At 45.1% G+C, this 13,063-nt stretch overlaps 1 protein-coding gene across 1 annotated transcript; it reads left to right on the plus strand.

The window, feature by feature from the left end:
- The first annotated feature begins 3,499 nt into the window (after positions 1-3,499).
- On the plus strand, positions 3,500-10,984 carry LOC119441639 (uncharacterized). Its single transcript, XM_037706242.2, has 3 exons — positions 3,500-3,871; positions 7,427-7,636; positions 10,198-10,984. The coding sequence occupies exons 1-3, from the start codon at positions 3,504-3,506 to the stop codon at positions 10,358-10,360; spliced, it is 741 nt and encodes a 246-aa protein (XP_037562170.2). The 5' UTR covers positions 3,500-3,503; the 3' UTR covers positions 10,361-10,984.
- Positions 10,985-13,063: the final 2,079 nt, after the last annotated feature.

Below are 13,063 nucleotides of genomic sequence, written 5' to 3' on the forward strand. Positions count from 1 at the left end.
TTCCCTGATTCTATTGGAAATTATCTTGGTGAATATTTTATAGAGTACTGAAAGCAAGCTAATGGCCCTTAATTTTTCAGTTCTCTAACGTCTCCCTTCTTGTGGATTAGTATAATGTTGGCGTTCTTCCAGTTCTCTGGTACACTTGAAGTCGGGAGGCATTGCGTATAAAGGACCGCAAGCTTTTCAAGCATGATATCTCCTCTGTCTTTTATTAAATCGACTGTTAGTCCATCTTGTCTAGCAGCTTTTCCCCGGGTCATGTCTGGCAAGGGCCTTCTAACTTCATCGCTAGTTATAGAAGGAGCCTCTCTATCCTGTTGTTCACTACCTCGAATGAAAGTAGCTTGGCTGCTCTGGGCGCTGTACAGGTCAGTATATAATTCTTCCGCTGCTTTTACTACGTTATCAAAAGTGCTGATGATATTACCCTGCGTATCTTTCAGTGCATACATTCTGATTTGTCCTTTGCCAAGTTTTCTTCTCCCTGATTTCATACTGCGTCCATATTTTACTGCTTCCTTAATCTTTCCGACGTTATAATTTATGATATTGCTTACTTTCTTCTTGTTGATGAGTTTCGACATGTCAGTGAATTCTATCTGATCTCTCGACTTTGACACTTTCATGTTTTGCCGTTTCTTTATTAGGTCCTTTGTTACTTAGGAGATTAGGTGAACCACAGGATACATAGGCGCATATGACCAAAGTGAGAGAGATGACATAATCTAATTGCTGCGCGATGGTTGCAGCCATGGAACAAGCTTTTGCTGTTTGGTTGCAGCGTTACCTTGGAGCACGCGAACGCTAGATTAGCAGTAGACTATCCTGGTAGTAAAATACAAAGTCAGAGTTAGCTGGAACTGAACTGATATAATTGGTAGAAATAAGGACGATGGAAACCCGAGTGAGGCGCCCTGCAGTGTGCGACTGATGCGGAAAGCGAACGATGAACTACACAGTACAGCTGTGCGTATTGGGCGTGTCGGCAAACGTTTAGGGATCACCGTCGCACCAGCAGACATACACAAAGGAAAGACATAGACACTACAGTGTGCTGCCATGGCGCTCGCGTTCGCCTCTTGGCTTTGTCTGCTGGCGCTAAAATCTCTTCAGACGTTAACACGAACCGTTTAACACGCACCGTTTATAACACAACTTCGCAAAAAGAACTGTCAGCCTTTGAGTGCGCCTGTTAGAACGTGTGTGTCCCATCCTGCTGTTATATAGGCGGACCTTCACGTCTAAATAACATCAACCGAGTCCTAATCCAAACGATAAAACCTTGACGTAGTTCCGCTTCATTTATTGCAGCGCTCTAGGGGATGGTGGCCATCACCCTCCTCATCAGCCTATTTTAGGTCCACGGCGGGACGAAGGCCTGTCCTGTCGGTCTCGAAACACCCGAGTTTTGCGGCAGACGACCTAATAATAATAATAATAATAATAATAATAATAATAACAACAATAATAATAATAATAATAATAATAATAATAATAATAATAATAATAATAATAATAATAATAATAATAATAATAATAATAATAATAATAATAATAATAATAATCCTATATTTATGTCCACTGCAGGACGAAGGCCTCTCCCTGTGATCACCAATTACCCTTGTCTTGACTTAATCATATGTCCCTGCAGATTACTTAACCTCTGAATGGTGGCTTGCTGGGCTAGTTGGTTCATTGCAACTTATGTAACAGCGCGAAAAATAACAAGGAAGGGACGACTATAGAGGCAGAGGGAAAAGAGCGCTCTTTTCACTCTGTCTCTATTGTCGTCCCTTCCTTGTTATTTTTCGCGTTATTACATAAGTTACTCGTACTTAAGCTCACCACTCCCCTTGACCACCTGACGTCTTCCATCGAGTTTTCATTCGCTCAGCTCCCATTTTGAAATACTACGATACACCATGTTTTCTGCTCTAAGCATTGAATCGCTTCATCAACTCCATTTTGTCTTCACAATGCGAGTTAGAATATCAGCTACAGCCCGTACGTTCTTTAATACATAACACCGTTTGCCTGTATCTTAACGTTGAAGCTGTCATTTCCTTTTCCATCTCTCGGTGTGTGGTCCTTTAGTTTCTCTTTCGAATTCCTTTGTTATCTTTCGAGCTTTCGAGCCGCCATGTCATCCTGGTAGAATAAACTTATATTATTTTCTTATGAAGGATTTCGACGAGATGAATATTCAGCCCTCATCTATTCACCACCTGAGTGATGCCAAGTCAAAGCCAGTCTTTAAATGAAATTGAACTGAACCTTTATTTGTTCTAGAGTACTGTTTACGAAGGGTGCAGAAGCTGAAGGCGTCCAACGCCTGACACAGGCTCCTGTATCCAAAGCATGTATCGCTGCATGGTACAATATTGTCGCCGTCACCTCCAAGAACCGAGTCAAACATGCGGCTTGACTCCATTCGCTGTCCGTGCCCGAGTGATGAAAGTAGTTTGCAGTTTACCTCTATAACTGGGTCCGAAGTTGTAAAAAATATCGTATTTTGGCAGTAACGCGTACTTCTTCAGCGACGACAGGTAGTCACTTGGTGAAATCTTATTTGTTGCTGTTTCCCTCGAAATTATGGTACATACCCGCTAAGGCAATTACGTAATGTCTGTTCGCTGGCGTATTTAAGTATGCCACCAGTTTTTTAGGTTACTGTGATGAGTGATAGAGCAATGACTTAGCCGTAGAACACTTTCCAATTGTGCAGACTCGTTGTTGTGATACTATGGACGGAGTCCTATTAGAAGGAATGCGTGGCCTTTTGGAGCCGAAAGAATGTGTATCTGCTCTGTTCACGATAACTAGATCTTATTTATGGCAGTGCGCAATTTTTCTTCATATAAAATGCAACACCCCGCTCAAGTGGCAGCCACGGCTTTACGGCTCGTACAAACGCCGAGTTCGCAGAATACTGAATCTGAGGGCAAAAAAAAAAAAAGATAAAAAAACAATATTTTGTGAGCCTACGCCCGCAACCAGAACTTAAGATTTATTACCTGTTCTAATGTACTTGACCAACGCAGTAGTGTACTGTTTGACTGGATGCAGCTAAAGACTGGGTGGAAACTGGGCTTTCTCACGGAACCAGCCTCCCGCAAAGTTACAAGAACTTATGACGCCCACTGTACGCGTACAGAGGCAGCACCTCCTAGATAGCAGGCCTGTGCACTCTACTTTATGACATAACGCTACTCGGACCGAAATTTCCATTGCCTAGCCCGGCGTGACGAAAGCGATGACGTCAAAATCACCGCGGCTTACCAGGGAGCGTCCCCATTATATTCTATGGCAATCGGGCAAGGTATAGCATGACGCCATGGATCGAGGTGCACCGGCCTTGTGCTATCTAGGAGGCGTTGACAGAGGGCACGAATCGAAAGGTGCTCGAGTATCGTGTTCTCAGCCTGACCGACCCTTTCGTGACACAGTCTGGTGCGCGCTTCTTTCGCGTCGTCTCGTGTGCAGGACTCCCGGAGGCAGCCATGCGTCGCAGAGCCGGTCGGTCTCGGCCGGCAAGGTCCGTTGCAGCTCCGGTGGCCGTAGCGGGCGTCGTCCTGTTAGTGCTCGCCTCGTCGCCGCTGTCGCGTGCGGAAGCCATGACGGCGGCAGACGGCGGTGGATCCGTCACCGCCGCACCGTCCTACAGCAACCGCACCCTGCTGGGCGGGGGCTCGGTTACGCAGCAACCGGCCAACAGGGCGGCGCTCATGGCGACCGCACTACCGGCCACGCTGGGACTCGGCGGCATCCTGTACGGACTGACGGTGCTGCCGGCGCTGCTGGCGCTCTTCGGGAGCGGAGGAGCCTTCCCGCTCACGGGATTCCTGGGCAGCCTTTTCAGGGAAAAGAGGTAGGCGGTTGAGGAGAGAAAGCAGTTTCTTTCCGTCGTTGCTTTCGTTGTCTGGATGCAAATGGATGCAGGGACCGTGGAGTGCAAGTTCATATATACGAGAACCATCCTAGCAACTGATTTCACTGTTGTTGCAGCACCGCAATGGGACCAGCGAGGACCAGCGTGAATACGAGCAGCGGCGAAGGGAAAAGAAAGAGCAATACGGCCAGCGGCGGCCGTGCTGTTAAAATTACCATTACTTCCATTGCTATCATTACTCGAAATTACTATTACTACCATTACTCTAAATAAATACAGCATCGCATACCCCACTCAGCAGTTGCAGTGGTGGTTTTCGACAGCTTCGCTGGACATACATTTTCGCCGGGCCGGAGTGGTGAATCAATTTTGTCTTCAGTTTTTTCTTTTCATATAGCGACTAGCCCAGGCGGATATACTTCCGTTGCGCCACAAATATGATGCCCACATGTATGTTATCCGCAGTGGGGTCAGTGATTTTATCGTGTTCCATACCAAGTTTCTCTCAATACTTGCAGCAGAACCTACGTAAGAGATGACACGCAGTTGAATCAACAAGAAACATTTCAAATCAAAGCCATAAAGTGCATCTTATGATGGAACCAAGGCTGTGAACTAACATTACTATCATGCCGTGTCGCAGTTGATGACTCTTACTTCCAACGGCACATTTGAACCCGGTTGTAGCGAACAAGCTTGTGCGTTAAAAATATACGTTTGTCAGTCAACATTGGGATGAGTTCCTATATACAGATTCGTTATCTCAAGTGGAGAAAGAACGCAACGGAAAGAATAATTGCTTTTTTCAAAGAAGAAAACAACACGTAGTAGGCAGTAATTTGTGCCGGGGCTTTGAGCTATTTCTCTCTGTCACTAAGAATTGCGACTCGCTAGGATCTTTCTTCGATATCCTTCTGATGCGCTTCTATAGCATGCTTCCGAGCATTCTCCTCACACGCATGCTTAAAAAACAGAATCATGACAGAAACAATCAAACAGTAAGACAACTTTCCTGAACGCTGCTTTCGAGGCATACAAGTGGTTTTATGGCGCTGCTAGCGGACGCCTCAAGTTCAATATACTGCTATGTCGAGTTTGTTTTGAATGAGTTATTTTGCATAAGTATCGGTCAGTAAAGTTTGCGTGTTCGATATAGAAAATAATTCGTTTTATCCGGGATTAATAAATTAGGATTTCACTATGTTACATTTTTATTTTCATTGTTTCAACCCGCCGCGATAGCTACTGGCTATTGGTTTGCGCTGCTGAGCTGGAGGTCATGGTTTCGATTCCGGCCATCGTGGAAGCATATCGATAGGGGCGAAACACTGACCCTTTGCGCGGTGATCCCGTGGGCGCTGCCATGTTTGATCACGTGGTGACGCATCCATTGCTTGCCTCAGCGGCCTCGGTTGCCTCCGTGTTTACAATAGATGTACACCCTTGAGCAAAAGTATATAGGGACCAGGGATTGCGCGTAAAAGCCGATTTTTCCAACTGCCGGCGAATCAAACTCGAAATTGAGGCCTGCAATCCAAACTTGACATTGCGAACTTTCCAGTGTACTCGTCAATTTCAGTTTATGCATATTACTTACGAAGAACTTGAGTTTTTTCTGTGACACCGTGGTCCGTATACTTTTGCTCTGGGGTGCACATGACGCCTGGTGCTACAAAGGAAACCTCTGTTTCGGGAGATATCGTAGACGCTAACTGGGTGAACGACACGAAGCTTTGGCCACAGCGTGAGAGGACATGTAAAAGCGCTTTCGGAGCTCATGAAGCTTTCTCCAGACGGCGCGAGCAGCGTATATGGTGCTTGCTCTGAAAGCGAGGCTAACAAAGTATTGTAAGCTATCCAAACTTCCTGCTTATGAATTAAGTCAAGATCAGTGTGTTTGCTCTTTGTTCTTTATTTGGCGAATACTTTGACGCAACGGCTTCTCACGTTTCCGACTCGGCGAAGTTCGTCGGTGCGGTCACTATCTGGGTATTTTCTGCCTAATCGCTCGCGGGTGTGCTCTGTTGTAATAGATTTGTTCTTGCTGCACGCAAGGCTTGGAATGTAGCTGTTCTGTACTTTGTAACAGCTTGTAGCAAAGATGTATTATCGCGAGTAACTCGCTTACTCCTGTGGACCGTCACGAAACATTCAGCTTCGACCATTCGTGTGCGGTAGGTGTAGTCGCTGTCAACCATGCTTTGGCGCATTGACTCAAGTGTGCGCCCATTCACATATCCTTAATACGTTGGCGACAGAGTCTGCGTAAGTTCGCGTACGAGTTGGGGCAGATGTGTGTAGATAACGTGCACGAAACTTACTATGCCAGGAAGCGGCGCTACTCACTCTGTCAGTGTTTACCGAGCGGTGCTCACTCTTGCCGACGGTTCGAGGTTGAAGTATTTTCTTTGGAGGTTCGCGATGCAACGCTGGCGGATTAGTGAAATTTCTTTATCACGAGAAAAGTAATGCATTGAGAAGCGTCAACAACACAGGCTGTCCGTATGTATTTCCTAGGTATATTGATTCTGGTGGGAAATAAATTTTGTGAAAAGAGGACAGAAAAGAACACAGTGAAGCACTTCACTGTCTTCTTTTTTTCTGTCCCTTTTCACGAAATGTATTTCGCCCAACAATCAAGTATATATATCTAAGAAACCTAAGCACCAACTTGCCCAAGAAGTTCTTTTGTCCGCATGTAGCAGCGGTCCGTGAACTTGGTCACACGTATTCATTATACTACTTGAAATGCCAGTGACCATTTTCGCAGCCAGCTATGGCACATGTCTTCCCTCTGCCGCTCTGCAACCATCCCTACCTTTCTTCTAGATATATCTCAAGATTTTTGAAAATATTCTATACATTTCTTAAGTGCGTCTTTATAGCTTTCAATGAACGCTCTCTATAAAAGCTACGAAGCTTCAGTCCAAAGTTTAGGGAGGGTATTGAAAGCCGATGACATACAACATATATGCCAAGGCAGATTTTAGGCGCATGACATTTGTTAAACGATATTTCAGTTAAACGAAAGTAGTACTGTACAAGACAAGGGCAAGGATGTTGGTGTTAAATTGCAGGTATTGCTGCAGTGCTGAACCTGGCACGCGCTTTACGATACAAAGGCTGCATTTATGTCGTACATTCTCTTTTTTGTGTTGTTTTTTGTGGGCACACTACGGAGTTCCAGCCCTGTGAGATGAACAATTTGAACGATCAACTAGGCCGTCATACTCGAAATAAATAAGCAATAATAACGCGATCCTTCTGAAACACAGTTGCTTCGAGTAAACAAAAGCTCTCAGTAAAAGGCTTTGTAATGATATTCAGATTCTTCGTATACGGCCACTCGTTGCGAACCTGCGTCACGTGACGATGGTGTTCGAGTGAGCGATGAAAGTTAAGCAGTGCCTTGCGACAGCTCCGCCGCGATTTCTTGCATCGGCGTGCGGAAGTTGCAGTATAGCTGCGCCGACTGCGCGTTGTTCTCACTGTGCCGTTACACATTGACGTGTTCTCGCCGGATGGGCCCCGGAGCATGCGCAGGTCCTCTTCGGGTGATGGTGCCAGCGCCAAGAAGGACTCCGGCAGCTTGCTGGCCGTCCTCCAGGAGGCGCTGCAGCGGTGGGACGGCGCGTCCGAAGCCTGTCGCAGCATGTTCGTCTGTCAGGTGGCCAAGGAGGCCCTCGGTGCAGGATACCTACCCGACATGAGGCCCTTCGACGGCGTCTTCCAGCTCTTCTTAGGGTGAGGAATCCCTGTCCATGGAGTCCCGCCATCTCGAATTGTCCGCACCACGTTCCGGTTACGTCGCGTGTTTTAGGCCACGTCTGCTTGAAGCGGTAGTTGCTTGTTTGTTCCGCCGGCCTGCCACTTAATAGGTCACGTGGCCAGTTCTCCCTTTGGCGAATGAAATTGTTATCTCTCTTGCTCAAAAGGAATGAATACATATAACATCAAATAATCGACAAAAAAAATCAACCTACAATGTTCGGCAGAATTTTAACACATGAAAGTGGCGAATGTATGCAAAAATATTGCGATATCTGTGACGCCTTAATCACGTTGACGGTTTGGTGGGTTGGGCGGGAAATTCATGAACGAGAAGTTAGGCAGTCATGTGCTCCGTTGAGTGTTGTTATTCCGCTGTAGAAATGAAAATGGACATTTATAAGTGTCGTACGCCAGTCTAGGCTGCCCTAATACTTCTATTTTATTCTGCAGTTAAAACTGCATCCATCGGGAATCCGTCGTCAAAGCGCGTGCCCTGGATATGCTAAAGAATTATGGTTTCACGTTCATGGTCACTACACGAATCGCAGCCGTGTTGCATACGTACTAGCAAAAGGATTTTCTTGATCAATCTGTGCTATGTAAAAGCTATAATTTTTCAAAATTTTATATCTTGTTCAAATAACTTCAATTGGGATGTTGGGACGTTGTTCGTTGTATGGATGCATTTGCAGACATTGTTATAGAATCGCGCATATTTTCTGTTCACTTGGCTATGTACAGCAGGATATATCTTCAGCTATTTGTTTTAATTGAGCTGTTTGCCATGTTCTGTATATTGAGAAGATACAATTTGTCACTTGTTTCCGTGCACGCGAGCGATATGTTCGGACTGATTGTGACACTGATTAGATATTTCGTGTGCTTTTGAATCGTTATATTTGTAAGCTTCGGAACAATCTTACGGTAACTTTTTTTTTCATTTCGTTAACATTTGCAGCGCTTTTATGCATACGGGAAATGAGCAGCTGGCGCCTTCTACAGGCGCCTTTCTAAACGTGTGTTAAGGCATACATCTAAACATATTGTGCGAGTAGAATATCACTATCCGGCCGAACTGCCTCACAAGTGCTCGAGTTTACTCACGCTACTATTCCACACACTGCAGAGTTTCGTGACGTCGTTGAATTCTTTGCTCGAACCGTGCAGCGAGAACGTGCCAACCACTAAAACCAATAGGAGAAGGCGCTTATTCCACACGCTTCTTTGTCAAAGACAACGTAGACAAGCAGACTTATTGCAAGGAATTCTTCACATTTAATACCCTTCATCTACGCTTACATCACCGGTGGCAGACGAAGCCGAACAACGCAGGGCAACTTACGTTTGCACTTGAAGAATTCTGCTGGTCGCGTTAACGGTGACATGCAACGCGACCCAAGGTTAGCCTCAAGGAAACATAGCTTAACCTATCATAACTAGAATAACCTGAGCCGAGAGCACGTGAATTGGAGGAGTCATTGCGGATGTATATATATATATATATATATATATATATATATATATATATATATATATACGAAGGTTGCCGCTACAAATTAGTTTCTAAATTGCGCATCAGTGGAACTTTCGAAAGCTGCGACGCATTAGGCAGTGATACAGGCGATGTAGGCTGAACAATATCATGGCATAACCAGCCCTCTTCATGTAAGTGGCTTGAAGAGGTTTTGTGGCTTCCTACGGGACTGACTGGTTTGTTTTGATTCATTGTTGGTCAGTGAAACGAATACTCGGAGCAGCTGGCATATTGGGTAGCCAACGAAGAATAAATAAATAAATAAATAAATAAATAAATAAATAAATCAATCAATAAATCAATCAATCAATCAATCAAGAGCTTTATTTACGCAAGTGCAGAGATGACGCGACTTGAACTCCGAAGTGGAAAGATAAGGAACAGATGGCATGATAGAGAGGGCAGGACCTTTAGAAGGTGGGGGAGAGTAGGCAACTAAAGAAAATATCTAATAAGAGGTCCAAGCAAAAGTTGGAATTTTTGCTCGCAAGTTGCGGCAATTTAGTTTTTGCGAACCCAATCTAATTCGCTGTTTTCAATATGAACAACGGTTAATGTTGTGGGGTTTAGCCTTCCTATACGGCTGCACAGCATATTTTATGAGGGACGCCGTAGTGGAAGACTCCGGATTAGTATTGACCGCCTGGGGTTGTTTAACGTGTACCAAAAGAACGGTGCACTAGCGGTCTTGCATTCCGTCCTCATCAGAATGCGGCTGCCGGGGCCGGGTATCGAACCTATAGGACCTCGTGTGCGCGGCAGCAGAACGCCTTTACCACTGAGCCACCACCGCTGTTGTGCATAAATCCAAAGTGTCTATGTAATTCGGTAACAGACCACAATAATTCACACTGCTTATAATTTACGTCTGTCTACGTTTTCATTCTTTTGTTATCGTGACAAGAATGTTTTTGGTGCGTTCTGTGGGAACCTCAGTCAAGTGGCCCCGCTTACTATATATATATACCCTGCCGATAACAGTTGAACGTCCTCCTTGCAGGGACTACGGGAAGTCGGCGTCCACCAGCAAAGACGCGAAGGCAATGTTTCCGCACCAGGCGTTCTTTCACGCGATGCGAGACGGCTTCCGCGGTTGCAAGGCCAAGTACGACTGCGACGCCCCGCTCCAGCCACCACGTTACCCGCGCACCAGGAAACCATGACGCCCCGTGTCTGTCACTCACCATCATCACTATCGCCTCCATCCGTGGTAGAAGAGGGAGAGTGTGTGCACGCTATTTATTCACCGAAGCGCCGTTCCTGCTTACCTGTTTTGTTTTTCTTGCCCTCCTCCCTGGATCATATGAAGAAGTCATCAATGTCATAATTTGACGTGGACCTGAATAAAAAGAAGACAAGGAAGAAGAAAAGAAAACGAGCATTGCGGGGTAATTGATGCAATCAAGATGTTGTCTTTCAAATAAGCTTAAAAATACAGTATCCTTACTTGTAGTCGTTCTCTGAACTGCGGATGTGTTTGTGTGCAACTATTTGGACAAGAAACGCGCTATGATAATATCCCTATTATTCGACACATAAAGAAAAAGTTTGTAAGGAAACGAAAGTAATCCAACCAAAGGTGCATGATACTCATTAAATGTAAGTATGTCTAAAATGTAGTTGAGGCCGGAGGGTGAGTACAAAAGTATTTAGGAGCTGACCCCTGGAAATAAAATCACGGTATATCAATGCTACTTTTCAATGTTGCACTGATGAAACTCCCTGAGAGATTGTTCGGTGTAACGGGACTCAATCATGCCATTTACGCAGACGATATTACATTCTGGGTCTCATGGTCGTTTCGTTAACTTGGTATGTACCAAAATTGGCATACTATGACAAGAGTATATGACGAACATAAATTATATGTCATGACATGAATGTCATGACATGCGTGTCATGTAGATCATGAAACAGCCGCCTACGTCTTGGTGCTCTCATGGTCGTTTCCTTAACTTGGTATACACCAAAATTGGCATACTACGAAAACAGTATATGACGAACCTAAATTATATGTCATGACATGAATGCCATGACATGCGTGTCATGTAGGTCATGAAACAGCCGCCTACGACTTTGTGCTCTTATGGTTGTTCCGTTAACTTGGTAGGTACCAAAATTGGCATGGTATGATAGGAGTGTATGACGAACATAAATGATAGGTCATGACATAAATGACATGCGTGTCATGTAGGTCATGACAATGACCCAGAGAAATATATTAACACTCAAAAACCACCGAAATGGGTTCGGACGTGGGTACTAAGTGAAGGAAACACTACAGTATGCTGGTAGAAATCATAGTCATGAGCATGACTTAGCAAAAATGACAATGACTAAGCGAAAACAGATTAACACTCAAAAACCACTGCAAAGGGTTCGGACGTGGGCACTAAGTGAAGGAGACACTCAATGATGATGGTAGAAATCATAGTCATGAGCATGACTCAGCAAAAATGACAATGAATCAGCGAAAAAAGTATAGCACTCAAAAACTACTGCAGTGGGTTCGGACGTGGGTACTAAGGGAAGGAAACACTGACGGATGGTGGTGGATGGTGGGATTCCAGGATTACTATTTCATTCCATATTTATTTCCTAATCATGATGCTGTACTTCATCCCATTCAAATTTCCTTTCAGAGTGAACAGGTGTTTCTTATACGACCTTGCACTCACTCAAACTTAAAACGCCTCTAAATGAGACTTTCCGGTTTCTGACTTCAGCCATATGTTCGTGCAGTAGGCACGGCCGAGAAGGGCCACTAGAGAAGTGTTGCAGTGGCGTTCTATTGGCCGTGAGATCGGCTATAGATGACAGCAGCGTCTCCGCGTTAATGTGGATTGGCGGTTGACGGCGAGCATTCGAATGTACAGTGGTCAGCACTGTTAGGGTGAACACCTCATTAGTATTCAGGTTGGTATAACTTCAGCATAACTTCTACTTCAGGGGGAAAATGTGCCGAATAGGATGCCTAATGATGGTGCCGATAAAACAATTAATAGTTTTCTTTATTTTGTGCTAAACATTAACTGCTATAGGCTCGTGAATACTAATGGGGTGTTCACCTTAACAGTGCTTACCACTGTACATGGCGGCGCTTCGCTGTGAGCGATGTGGGCCGATTGTTTGGCAATTAAGCGCATTGACTGCTGATATATTGCTCTTCAACGCCACATTTTGCCCGAAACGCACTGAACATTCGTACCATACGAGAAATGAGCTTAAAGTGCAGTTTATGTTCCGGTATATGCATCGTGTTTTAACCAACGTTTATAGATACTTTTTCAGTTCCGTATCTCTCCGCCGCGCCCATGGAGAGAAGGCAGCCTGTCGCCATTCTCGCCACCGCGGTGCTGCGGTTACGGGATGCACTAGAAGAGTGAGCGTCGTCTGTTGGCAGGGCAGCGTTCCGCCGCGGCTTCTCAAGTTCTCACCACTTTTGGGTGTGTACTGCAAAATAAATAACTATTCTCGGGAAGTTGCTCGGCATTTTATTGCGGCTATTCCAGTTCGCGATTTATTTGAAACAGGCCGTATTGTGCAAAGGGTAATGTGTACGCCCAGGGATATTGAGCGGTAGCTAAAATATCAAGAATGACAGCGTTTTAAATGAATGTTCGCACATCATTGGCTGTCAAGTGTGCACACGAATTCGCTTGCCATGCCAATCGCGCGAATCTATTGCAGCACGAATTATATTTCCTCACAGCCGTGCGGAACAACTGCTTTCTTTATGATAGACATCCGCGTAGTTTAGTTTCTGAGCCTCAGGAGCTGGCTGCCCGTTTCAAGTTCAGCGACTGCGCAACTCGGAACCATCGAGTGCTAACTTGTATTCTTCCAACCGAAATTCTCCACGGTCA

Source organism: Dermacentor silvarum, chromosome 2 (genome assembly GCF_013339745.2).
Source record: "Dermacentor silvarum isolate Dsil-2018 chromosome 2, BIME_Dsil_1.4, whole genome shotgun sequence".
Taxonomy (NCBI): Eukaryota; Metazoa; Arthropoda; class Arachnida; order Ixodida; family Ixodidae; genus Dermacentor; species Dermacentor silvarum.